Source organism: Protopterus annectens, chromosome 12.part0 (genome assembly GCF_019279795.1).
Source record: "Protopterus annectens isolate FY-2018-M chromosome 12.part0, PAN1.0, whole genome shotgun sequence".
Lineage (NCBI taxonomy): Eukaryota > Metazoa > Chordata > Ceratodontiformes > Protopteridae > Protopterus > Protopterus annectens.
In genome coordinates this window covers 414515126-414528439 of record NC_056746.1, presented here as the reverse complement: position 1 = coordinate 414528439, position 13314 = coordinate 414515126, and the positions used below count along the sequence as shown (strand labels likewise).

At 40.8% G+C, this 13314-nt stretch overlaps 1 protein-coding gene across 1 annotated transcript in view; it reads left to right on the top strand.

Moving 5' to 3' along the window:
• The window catches only part of CCHR12.PART0H7orf50 (chromosome chr12.part0 C7orf50 homolog), a 1151581-nt gene that overhangs the window by 1048761 nt on the left and 89506 nt on the right, over positions 1-13314 (top strand). Inside the window, exon 3 of the mRNA XM_044088921.1 lies at positions 6895-6976. Coding sequence (XP_043944856.1) covers positions 6895-6976 — 82 coding nt within the window. The remainder of the gene's footprint in view (positions 1-6894; positions 6977-13314) is intronic.

The window sequence follows — 13314 nt, the reverse complement described above, 5'->3', positions numbered from 1 at the left end:
CTCGTAAGTCATATACCTTATAAATTCAAACCTTTTATCACTATAAAAGATGACTGGTTGAAGTGGAAAAAATAGAAAAATCTCTCAGAGTAGATTGAACAGCCATGGCCTCACTTTTGTAAGTGTAAAATGTCAACCAATTTATAGTTAATTAATGATGAGTGGTCTCACAACTGCCATCAAGGAAATAGACTTGCCAAATTCTCACGAGGGAAGAAAAGTTATAGCTAATTATCAGTATAGTTATGGTATACAAAATCTGCTCTGCTAATGAATTCACCAAATGAGATCATAAATGCTGTGAACAGTAAAGGGCAAAAAATCTTGGTCTGTGGTACTGTACGTTTCAGGGGATGGGAGGAGGAACAGTTTAAACCCAAGACTACTCTCTGGTATGGAGTGAGATATAGGAAGTAAACCAGTCTAGGTCTTAGATAGATAAATCACACTAAGCATGCACCTGCTTAGTTGCCATGGTCATTAGTGTCAGATGCAGCAAAGTAATCCATTAGGAGGAAGACAGAGGAAGAATGCTGGCCTCCAGCCTCAGGGGTTTGTTTGCTCCCTGAATGAGAGCAGTCTCAGAACAATCACAGGAAAAGATCACAGGGATCCATGAATCTTCAGCCCATGAGGTGAGTCACAAGTTGTGCATAGACAACTTTCTCAGTAATGTTACCAAGGGAAAGAAGGTTTAAGACCAGACAGAAACTGTAAAAACATAAGGGAACAAAGAAGGTTTCATGAAACCTGGAGAAACAGTGACCTTCAAAGCAGTTGGAAAACTCCCAACCTTCACAGTTGCTGTAGTAGCTGATGAACTGTTTGGCCTAGCACATCCAAGATGACCAGAACCAGGCTAAGGGTGTATGGCTCCAACCCTTAGTTTTTAGAGAATATTGCAGAGATCACAGTTCTCACATCATTATACTCATAAATAGAAAACTCTGTTCATGTACAACAATAAACTCTCCACCATAGACTTCAAGATTGCCTTGGACTGTAAAGTAAGAAAGACATATGTTATAATGACAAACTTGTCAATGAAAAAGCATTCATGCAACATGTAAGGCTTGTAGGGTGGTGATAAGGGGTTGGGATGTCCAGTCTGTCCTCCACCTTAAAGAGAATGGCTGATCACTTTGTTGCTGCCCAGATCTTTCCTGATGAATAAGCTGCAAATTACACTATTAACCTCAACTCCTTTTGGTCCAAGACCTTAGTCAACTTCCTTTCCACTTTGGTGCTTGGAATCCACAAGTCTGCTACTGGCAAATTAAATCTCTCATGGTATCTGCCCTCTTCGTTTTACTCCATTCTGTTAACCTCTCATGCTGTTCTGCTGATGTCTCTGGGAAATAATGTACTTTGTATTTCATTTCATAACCATTTGTGAGTATATTGTTGTTGGTAATATATATTTTCTGTACATTTCTTGCCCCTGTGCTTGCTGATCACCAAGCTTGTTCTACTTGAGGTCATTTTTCCCTGTGTAACAGGTGTCCCCTTCACGGGAGCCAGATCTGCTAATAAACGATTTGGTTTTAAAGAAGTTAACAGCATTTTGTTTCATTGGATTGGATTATTCTTATATTCCTGGTCTGAAGAGGCTTGTCGTATGCTGTTTGGTGTGATTTATATGACTTTGGTCTGAAGAGATTCATTGCATGCTGCTTGCTATTTTCTGCATGGTTTTGCACCTGAGCAGTTTCCTTTATTTTTTATGATTTTATTTCTGTGCTTTCTGCTCAGGAGCGTACATTTTCCTGTGGTACTCATTGTTATTTGGATTATAACTTTCAATATGTTTCTTTTCTTTTCAGTAAATTGACATGGACTATCTATCTGTCTAGCTATCTATCTATATTACTTGTAGGTATTAGTTTCATTGATTCCTTTTGTTTGCTCAAGTTCTTCTTGGGTTTCCACTGCAAATGGACAACCCAAGTTTCTAACTTATTTTGATTTCATGTTATACATGTGGTATCTGTAAGGCCAGCATAGTTTGTTTTGCTTTACTTTAGTGCTGTTTCATGCACTATTTAGAAGTACAGTACTAAATGTAGATATACAGTTTTGAAATACACAGATCTGAACTGCTCATATTTGTATTCAATGAACATGCCTCAACAGCCATACATAATTTGTCAGTGGTAGGATTCTTACTCTACTCACCAGCCAGTACAAACAATAGTACCACAGGGTCAGTACTGTGACCCCTCTCATTTAATATAGTCATGAAAGACATGCAACTATCATACAATACATGCACGACTCAGCTCTTGTTTGCTCAGCCACAATACTATCTAAACTCCAATCAGTCACCCAAGAGTCCTTCTCCTCTGTTGAGACCTGATTAGAACAATCCTAATGATTCTTCAACCCACCTGAAAATACATTAATCACATTTGCTTCCAATAACACCATCCATCTAGCACTGCACCAAATATAGTCGCACCCAACAACACCAAAATAGAACAAGTCACTCACACCAAATAATTGAGAGTCATCGTAGATGACCAGCACATTAGTTCTGTTGTCCAAAAACACTCACCACATATTGGAGCTATTTTACAAAGCCAGACCATTTCTCACTAACCACAACAAGAATGTAACTGCAGCATCCGTCTTACTTCCTAGCTTGCTGTCTGCATCTGAAGTTTCATTAATCTTCAGACTACACTAATGACCAAGCTTGGACAGTGTTATAGTAAAATAAATATATTTGCATCCAGCTTCTCAAACCATACCCATCATAGGTTCATAGGAGTGTAATAGGCTAATGGCCCTGGAGCCTTTACAAGCCTAGCCCAAAAGATTCCCTGGCAACATACCGCCCAATGTTATTTCCCCGTGCCTCTTTCCAGCAGGGCCACTGAAATGATCCCCGAGGTGAATTTTCTATTTCCCATTCACTCGTCAAGATTTCTCTTGAAGAGGGCCAATGAGGTGCTCTGTTTGGCCTGTAGGGGAAGTCTATTCCAGAGTTTGGGCAGTCTCTGCATTAAGAACCTGTCCCCCAACAAGTTCTGTTGATTGTGGTAATGAGGTTGAGGTCTCTGGCACGTGTGTTATGGAGGGATTGGGATTTCTTTAGCTGTAGCATATCTAGCAGTGCTGGGTCTGACATAGCTTTGTAAGTCAAGCAGAGATCGCCTCTAAGTAGGCGATGTAATACCGGGAAAAGTTGGAGTTTTTTAATCTTTCTGCACAGGGCAAGTGTTTAAGGCCAAGTATCCTCTTAGTGAGGTATTTTTGTGGTCTTTCTAGTTGGTGCATATGTCTACTGCGGTACATGGTGAATGGGGCATTGTACTCGATAATTGGTCTAATGAGGGAAGAGTAGAGAGAGACAATGACCTCTTTCTTCCTGGAGGCAAAACATTTTGTAATGAGATGTGCCACACAGAAGGGTTTGCTGACCACAGTGATTATCAAAGGATAGGTTGTTATCAGGTCTATATTATAACCGCGAAACCTCACATATGCAAATATGGAAACGTCGACACATATTGACACCGAACGTCCTGAACCGCGACATTCAAAATGTTGAATCGCCATAGTTGGCCAGCCCCACCACCCACTACATACTACCTATCCAAACAAAATAAATAATCTGCATACATACATTTAACAAAGCCCTACTTCAAACCCTAACTTAAAGTTTACATATTTTACTATGTATGCACTTACCTTAACCCCCACACGAACCCTAAGGTCCATAACTATTGCACAACTATGTTAAGGAGCTATACCCAAACAAAATAAATAATCAACATACATACACTTAACAAAACCCTACTTCTAACCCTAAAGTAAAGCTTACATATATTACTATGTATGCACTTACCTTAACTCACACCCTGACCCTAAGGTCCGTAACTATTGCACACTTACCTTAAGGAGCTATACTGGAGAAGGGCCAACTATGACGATTTGACATTTTGAATTTTGCACTTCAGGACATTGTGTTTTTGCGGTTCGCTCAATATGTGTCGACGTTTCTGTATTTGTGCAACTGCGGTTTTGTGGTTGTAATAGGTAACTGTTGCTATCCACTTGTGTTCCCAGATCTCTTATGACACCTTTGGTGTTCAGTGGACTACCATCAATGTGGTAGTTCATTGGTACCATGTTCTTCCCAAAGGGAATGACGATGTATTTTTTGGCGTTGAGCTTGAGGCCATGTTTCTGTCACCAGTCATTGTTCTCCATGAGGCCTTTCTGTAGAATGCCAACATAATTTGGGGAGCTAATAATGGATCCCAATTTGCAGTCATTAGCGAACTTGATCAGCCAGTGTCCCTTGGTTTTGGCCTGGACTTCAGAAAAGTAGATGTCAAAGAGGAGAGGTCCTGAGATCGAACTCTGTGGAACTCCACCTGTGATTGGTCGGTAGTCTGACTTGTAGCCCGCTACTTTCACTGTGTGAGTTCTATCCATGAGCCAGTTTGCGACCCACCTTGTGACATAGTGGTTGATGCCTAATTTAGTGAGTTTGTCTATGATTTCTGAGTGAGGAATTGTATTGAAGGCCTTGGCCAGATTGAGGTAGGCTGTGTGAACTACCTTGCCGTCATCCACAGTTCTGGTGACAGAGTCGAAGAATTCTACCAGGTTGAGCAGACAAGATCTGCCCTTAACAAATCCGAACTGCGTGGGGTCTAGAGTCTAGAGATTCCCTATGTCCTTATTTATTAGGTCCATGATGATGTGCTCCATAGCCTTGCATACCAGACTCATCAGGCTAATGGGGCGGTAGTTCCCAGGGTCCGTAGTCGCACCCCCTTTGTGGAGTGGGATTACTGTAGCAGTGCCCCATTCAGCAGGGACAAAGCCTGAAATGAGGCTGTGATTGAACAGGGCACTCAGGTGTGGTGCCAGTTCATTTTGCAATTCATATAGAACACAGCTCAGGATGTTGTCAGGTCCCATGGAAACTGTATTCTTGGCCTTGGCCAGTGCAATTTTAACCTATTCATCTGTAATATTGGGTACTTGGCATTCCTCAGGTATTGTGATTGGCCCTTTAGGGGGTGGGGGGTTAAAGTTGGCACTGAATCTATCAGCTAGTGTACTGGCAATGTCTTCTGACTCAGTATAGGAGTTACCATTGTGTAGTAGCTCTGAGCAAATCTGAGCATTGGCTTGTAGATTTCTGACATAACTATAGAAGGCCTTGTGGTTGTCTTTAGTAACTGTTGCTATTTTGTTTTCATAGCTAGCTTTGGAGGATTTGATGAGGGATCTCAGCTGCATTCCTTTGCAGAACCAGAACTTGTTAGCACTACCATACCACATAATGGCACATAAAATACTACACCATCTCTCAAGTACCCCAGCCATCAGCAGTACAATAAAATGGTACTTACCGAAAAGGAACCTTTAATCAAAGGACCAACATCTAGTAGAGGCCCAAAAATCCAGCAACTTGCATGGGTACTCCTTATAGTCAGTAATTGTAGCTAGACTATGAACAGCATTCCTTTCAGCTTCAGACATATAAATAATCTCATTTTTAAGGCCAACCTCAAACTTCATCTAATTTTTACTAGAATTTGGAAATATCGAATCTCCATATTAAAAATACCCTATTACTAATAGTTTATTCCTCTTACCAGCTAAACCATTTCTTCCCAACTGCTTTGTTACATCTCACTGAAATAAGTGAATTGCACTCCACCCATAAGAAAAATAGGCATGTCTGTTATTTTAACTTAAAAATCAGCATGTTTATAGATGCATCATATTACTTTAACTTCCAAATGATACTGTCTACTGTTTAGTGACATTATTACATTTGCACAAATAATTGCTTGCTTCAGTAATGTGCTATAATATGTACAAGTGTCACTTCTTAGAACTTACACTCTATATCTTTTTGTGATATTTTCTGTTTTAGTTTTAATGAATTTCAATATTTTAATACACATTTCTTTAGTGTTTATTTAAACTTTGTTATATTGTATGGCTACTATTTCTTGGACCTTTTATTGCCTGGCATCTGCAGGCATTATACTCCCTTGGATTTTTCCAGTAAACAAAAGCAAATAAATAAATACGTCAAAAACATTTGGAAGAATGGGTAACTGATAAGCAAAATTCCTTAACATGATGATGAGTGCCAGCCTGGTTAACTGCATGGAATAGTGAGATGAAGCTGTTCCTTTGCTGCAAATGACCCAGGTTCACTTAGTGGCTGAGATACTGAAGGAATTGGCATAGGATTGGTGAGAGTTGAGCAGCAATGCTGATTTTCCTATTTTGGGGGGGGTTGTGTGTGCAGTAGTTGGTCGAGGGTGAAGACCATGGCTCTTGCTTCATTAAAAGCTTGTGGTACTGCAACTGGAGACTACATTTGTGTGAAATCACCCCTGTGGCACAATCATAAAATAACAATACAGCCACAGCAAAAGACATTTGGACTCAGTAGTGGAAAAAAAATCCATTCTTCTCCACATATGACTAACACAACCCCCAGTGTCAGCTTTTATTGCGAAAAGAACAAATGGGTTGTACGCTTCTTGTCCCTGAAGGAATGGATGGGTCAGTAGGTCAGATGGGACTGCAAAAAAAAAAAAAAAAAAAAAGATCAATGTAAGTAACTGTGAATGCTAACATTATTGTAAAAAAACATGCCCTAAATCCGATCTTGCTGCTAGATGGCCAGACCTGTCCCACTTTCAAAACCTTCTACTTTGCTTATGTTTCATTTAATTTATGTAACATAGGCAGGCATGGTGGGGGTGTGCTTTGGGAAACAAGGGACTCATTAACAATAATGATATGTACTTTTGTTTATGTACATTTTATATGTTTATGCAGCACAGCGGTTATTTCATCAAATGAAAGTTTGTATATAGTTTTGCATTAACTTCTTTCTGCTTCCTACAGGTGGTCTAGAAATCGATCAGAATGGAAGTTCCAGAAAGCAAGACAAACCTGGCTTTTACAACATATGTATGACACGGACAAGGTATGTATTGAGTCACTGGCTGTAAATCACTTTCTTAGAGCTGCAGTACCTTTGACTGTCGTGGTCATTTTTCACATGCTTGTAGCAGCTGTGATTGTATCAGTACAAATGACTAATTTAAGTGTGGAAATGTATATTGTTATGATTTGTTTTTTAAGTAGAACAAGTTTATTGTAAAATAATTGCATCCTTAATAAACTCACCATGCATATATTCAAAACTACTGTACAGTAGAAAATCATAAACTATTAAAGCATAGGAGTATCAAAATAGATATAGTACTATTTAAAGTAAAGACATTAATCTTGCCTACAGTGTACTTTTCTACTTACTTCCTTAAAAGATTTATATTATAATCAGTCCAACAATTAAGCAAAGGAGAAGGGATGTCATCATTGGTATATCTAACTGTTTGGAAAGATAAAGACTAAAGATCTCGTCTTATTTAATCTGTGCATTTCCCTGTTTACTAAATAATTTATCCCAGTTGACCAGTGTTTTTGCTACCTTGTTTCCTGACATGCTAAGGTACTCTTCTCTTCTCTGTAACGTTTTGAGAAATGATGCTCCTGGCAGTTTCTGTACAGTCAGCTTCAGTTCATTTTAGTGATGTTGGATCAGTTGACCTAGAGCCATTGTACTGCTTTATTAGATATTATAAGGCCTGCCTGAAATATAGTATGTAGTGTTAGAGACGTTTCACACTAAGAAGTGTAGAAGTATTAGCTATAATAGAGGCAGACACCAATGATTGTTGTAAAACTGTAATTTGGGTGGATGCAAAAGATCCCATGCCACTTATTATTAAAAAGAGTAGAGGAAATTCCCAGTTGTCCAGGCCAGTTTTATCCTAATCAGTATGAATACCACCTCTGTGTCTGCTAAGAGGGTGATGGGGCAGCCCTGCGTATTATGGAACTTTGCAGCAAGCCAGTCTACATGTTCAGTCCTACTGCTTGTGTAGGAGCTTTACTCTTACTACAGTTTTGTTCTGTGCCAAGAGGAGTATAGAAGATTCACATGAAAAGCCTTTGCATCATGCTAAAATCTTAGAGAAGACATCAGAAAATGAAAAGGAAGACCTGGTTGGTAGTCATTCTTTAAAGTCAAAGCACACTTAAAATTGCCTGCAAATCACCATGTTTTTGGAAACTTGGTAGTAGATAAAGAAGATGCCTAGGGTGCCGTAAGAGATATCTGAGTACAGTCGTAGATGTGATTGATAAGTCTCAGATTTGCTGTATCCAGGACTGTTTGTAAGCTTCTGAGTCCCCCCAAGCCTTTCTGTGTTGGAGGGAAGCCTTCTAGCTTATCAGTGGGAGTGGTAAGCACTAGGTAGTCTATACACCACAAGATGAGTGGTTTCTGTCCCAGAAATTGTAGTTTATTGGCCATTTGGGCAGTTTTTCCATCTCTTTCAACTTTCTGGTTTAAAAGCCCATGTTTGCACTTGCTTCCCGGCTTTCCTGTAAGTAGTCTAGTCCAGATAACAGATTTGCAGTATCCAGGACTGTTTGCAAGCTTCTGAGCTCCCCAAGCCTTGCTGTGTTGGAGGAATGCCTTCGAGCTTATCAGTGGGAGTGGAAAGCACTAGGTGACCTATCTATCACAAGAGGAGTGGTTTCGGGCCCAGAAATTCTAGTTTATTGGCCGTTTGGGCAGTTTTTTTCATTTCTTTCAACTTTCTGGATTAAAAGCCCACATTTACACTTATTTTCCACTTTTCCTGTAGCTAGTCTGGTCCAAGTATAGATTTGATGTATCCTGGACTGTTTGCAAGCTTCTGAGTGATGCCAAAGTCTGCTCTTAATTTTTTTCCCTTAGATCTGCTAGTTCTCTCCTCTCCTGCACTTTTACTAGCTAGCACTTTACCAGACTTCTTGTACCAATTATTGTAACACACAAAGTGCTACCAGCGCTAAAAGTTCTAGAAGGAAATTGCTGCAGTATTTATTATTAATGCCTACTCCTCCAGGCATGTCTAAAGGTCAGTTCCCTGTGCTTTCTCCTATTAACCTGGTGAACGTGAGCATCCTGAGTCAATGTAGCAACTGCCTCATGTACACTGACAACCCTCTGCTCTTACCTCCCAACACTCAGACTTGAGAGAGCTGCACCTATATATCCAAATTGGAAGCCACGCACTCTCCAGCCAAGACTGGAATAGCTGGTCAAGAGGAGAACGTCAGCGCTTGCACCACACCACATGGACCACATAGCCCTCCAGAGCACACACCAGCACTGCCTTCACATAAAAAGAGACAAACCACACACCCACCTTTGCAAAGACTCTCAATAAAAATCTGCCCAAACAGCAGAGACCTCCAAGGCAGAAACACACTTGACCACCACAACACAACACTAATCACATAATTCTCCTAAACAGTGTGCCATTCAGCCAAAGCCCCTAAGGCAAAACAGCATGCCCAACACACTAGTCATAGGTGACTCGATAGTGAGGCACATCGATGTCCCACTCACTAGGTGGAATAAGGAGAAAGTAACAGCTGCCTGTCAGGTGCCAGGATCCTCCACATAACACATGCACTCAGGTCCCTCAACAACAGGTACAAATATGACTCTGTCATTGCACATGTGGGTGTGAATGACCTCAGACGTACCTCCTTGAACTACATGAAAAGAGACATGGAGGAGGTCTCGGATTTTGTAGCCCAGGCAGGTATGACTCTAGCCCTGAGCAGCATCCTACCATCACCCAGAATGATACCACAGTACAAGCAGAAAATGATTATTTCAACAACTGGCTAAGTTTCTGGTGTCATTCTAAGGGGATCCAGTATCTGTATGCCTGGGATGACATGACTGACTGACAGACCCCAACAATGCCCCAAGACTCACACTCCACATTCCTAAGCAGCCTGGAGAATATTTGGGTCCAACCTAACATTCTCATACTGAGCGACTTCAACTACCCCTCCATTAACTGGCAAAACTACTCGTACCAATACTTGCCCAACATTTCCTGGAATTCATTAATTCCAGTGCCCTGGACTAGCTCGTTCTTACCCCCACTGGAGGTAGCAACATCCTTGACCTGGTCTTTACTAACATGGGCGACTATTGCTCTACACCAGTAGTCAACTCCTCCTTGGTTAGATCCGACCACAAACTAATCACCTTGGAAATACACCCCCCCCCCCCCCCGCAAAGGTAACCACCATGAAAAACTTCTCCAAAGCTAACTTTGGGCTCCTAAAAACAGAGGTGGCTAACTTCACGGCACCCATGCAAATGGAGAATAGTTGCATGACTGCCGAATCATACACCAATGCACTGTATGAACACATATAAAAATGCATGGATCTTGCCATACCCAACAGAACCAAGATGCTTTCATCCAAAAAAAGGAAGCCAGTCTGGTGGTCCCCTGCCATAAGCAACTCTACAACAGGAGGAGGAAACTGATGCAGAATAAGGTGACACCCCAAGACTGGAAAAAACTCCCTTATCAGCCTCAACAAAAAGCTGAGATCCCTCATCAAATCCTCTAAAGCTAGCTATGAAAACAGGATTGCAGCAGATAGTAAAGACAACCACAAGGCCTTCTATAGTTATGTAAAGAATCTCCATGACAATACCCAGATTTGCTCTGAGCTACTGCACAATGGTATCTCCTATACCGAGCCAACAGATATTGCCAATATACTGGCCGACAGATTCAATGCCAATTTTACCCCTCCCCCCAAAGGACCAATCACAGTACCAGTAGATTGCCAGGCACCCAGTATTACTGCTGCACAGGTTAAAGCAGCACTGTCCAAGGCCAAGAATACAGCTTCTATGGGACCTGACAATATTCCTGGCTGTGTTCTACATGAACTACAGAGTGAACTGGCACCTCACCTGTGTGCCCTGTTCAACCACAGCCTCACCTCAGGCTATGTCACTACCGAATGGCACACTGCTACAGTCATCCCTCTCCATAAAGGAGGAGGAGCGATTACAGACCCTGGGAACTATCGCCCCATTAGCCTGATGAGTCTGATATGCAGAGCTATGGAATGCATCATCATGGACCTAATAAACAAGGATATAGGGAATCCCCAAACTCTGGATCTCACAGAGTTTGGTTTTGTGAAGGATAGATCATACCTGCTCAACCTGGTCGACTTCTTTGAGTCAGTCGCCAGAGCTGTGGATGAAGGCAAGGTGGTTCATACAAAGAAACAACCAAAAGACCCATAACCCAGTAGAATCCAGAAGTATTTTATTCACTCTTTTCACTCTCTGATGTCTCGGCTGGAATGCCTTCAAAGGAGAAAACACACCCAAAAAACAACTCATATAAATAGCACAATCAATTATTCAATAAAAATTCAATTAAAGAAAATCACAAGCATAATTAAAGGAGAACTCTCCAATTAAGTTCAGAATTCATACCATTAGGTATAAGAGTATCAATCTTAAGAATATAGATGGCTTCTTTATATAAAAGTTTATCCTTAAAATAAGTGCCATAAATTCAAAATTATTACCATCCACTTGACAAACTTGTCATTATGTATGTAACCCAATATTTGGATATGTACTATAGACACCTAAACAATGACGATGTTTATCTGAAGATCCCGTTTTCTGTGTACAGGTCAGCTGTTAGTGAGTATTTGGACCTGATGGGAATGGACTCTGGCTGACAAAGTTCGCAGACAATTGTAAGTTGGGAGCTATTATTAACTCCCCAAGTGATATTGACATCCTACAGAAAGGCCTCACTGAGACCAACGGCTGGTGTCAGAACCATGGCCTTAAGCTCAATGCCAAACAATGTGTCATCATCCCCTTTGGGAAAAACCTAGTTCCCATGAATTACCACATCGATGGTAGTCCACTGAACACAGAAGGCGTTATAAGAGGCCTGGGAACACAGGTTGACAGCAACCTCACTTTTGACTGCCACATTGCCACTGTGGTCAGAAAGTCCTTCTATGTGGCACATCTCATTACTAAGTGTTTTGCATCCTGGAAGAAAGAGGTCATTGTCTCCCTCTACTCTTCCCTCATTAGGCCAATCATCGAGTACAGTGCCCCATTTGGCATGTACCTCACTAGACACCTGCAACAACTGGAATGGCCCCAAAAGTACCTCACAAAGAGGATCCTATGCCTTAAACACTTGTCCTTTATGAACAGACTCAGAAAACTCCAACTATTCTCTGTCTCATATCGCCTACTTAGAGGTGATCTCTGCTTGACTTACAAAGCCATGTCTGACCCAGCTCTGTTAGAAATGCTACATCTAAAGAAATCCCAATTCCTCCACACCACATGCTCCAGAGACCTCTACCTTATTACTGCAATGAACAGAACATGCTGGAGGGACAGGTTCATAACCCAGAGAATGCCCATGCTATGGAACAGACTTCCCATACATGTCAAACAGAGCACCTCACGGGTCCTCTTCAAGAGAAATCTTGATGAGTGGATGGGAAATAGAAAATTTACCCCGGGATCACTCCAGTGGCTGTACTTGACAGAGGCACTGGGAACTAAGGTCAGGTGACACGATGCCAGGGTAATCCTATGGGCTAGGCTTGTAAAGGCTCCAGGGCTATTAGCTTAGTACACACCTATGAACCTGAGATACTGGATGGACAATAAATTTAACTGATTGTTACACTATCAAACTAGTTTAAAAAAAAATCCCAGTAGCAGCGGGACAATTGTAGTTATTGCAGTTTGAATTTATAGGACCCTTCCTTCCTGCAAAGGGTGGTTACAAAAATCCACCTAAGAGTTATTAGTATGTTCTTTAAATGAATAAAAGTTTTGCCAGCAATCAACAGTACAGCCCACAGTAGGGCCAGGTTGCTTAGGGCAAATGTCTTTTTTCACTGGCTCTTTCACATAATTATTGAGAGCAACAGTGGACCAGTTTCATGGGATACATCATTAAAAAAAGGCATTCAACTTGTTAGGGATTCAGCAATGATTTAATATGCCCTTTCACTCACTATCTGTAGAGAAGGTAAAGAGAATGATTTGGGCCTTAAACTCTAAAATAACAAAATGATACAGGAAAATAAAATGATTTATTTTTTTATTTACCCAGTATAGGGCACCAGTGACAAAAGGAACAGGATTATCTCCTTCAGTTAATGATAGGTTAAAAAATGCCTCTTCATTTACCTATAGGTTTTCATTCCTAGTGCCAACCATGCTGTAATGCAGAAAGACAAATGGTATGAGTAGCTACAAAAATAAATACAAGAACTTAGCAGTCAGAATTAGTTTGACCTGGAGTCTATATATATATATATGTATATATATATATATATATATATATATATATATATATATATATATATACTTGGTTCAGG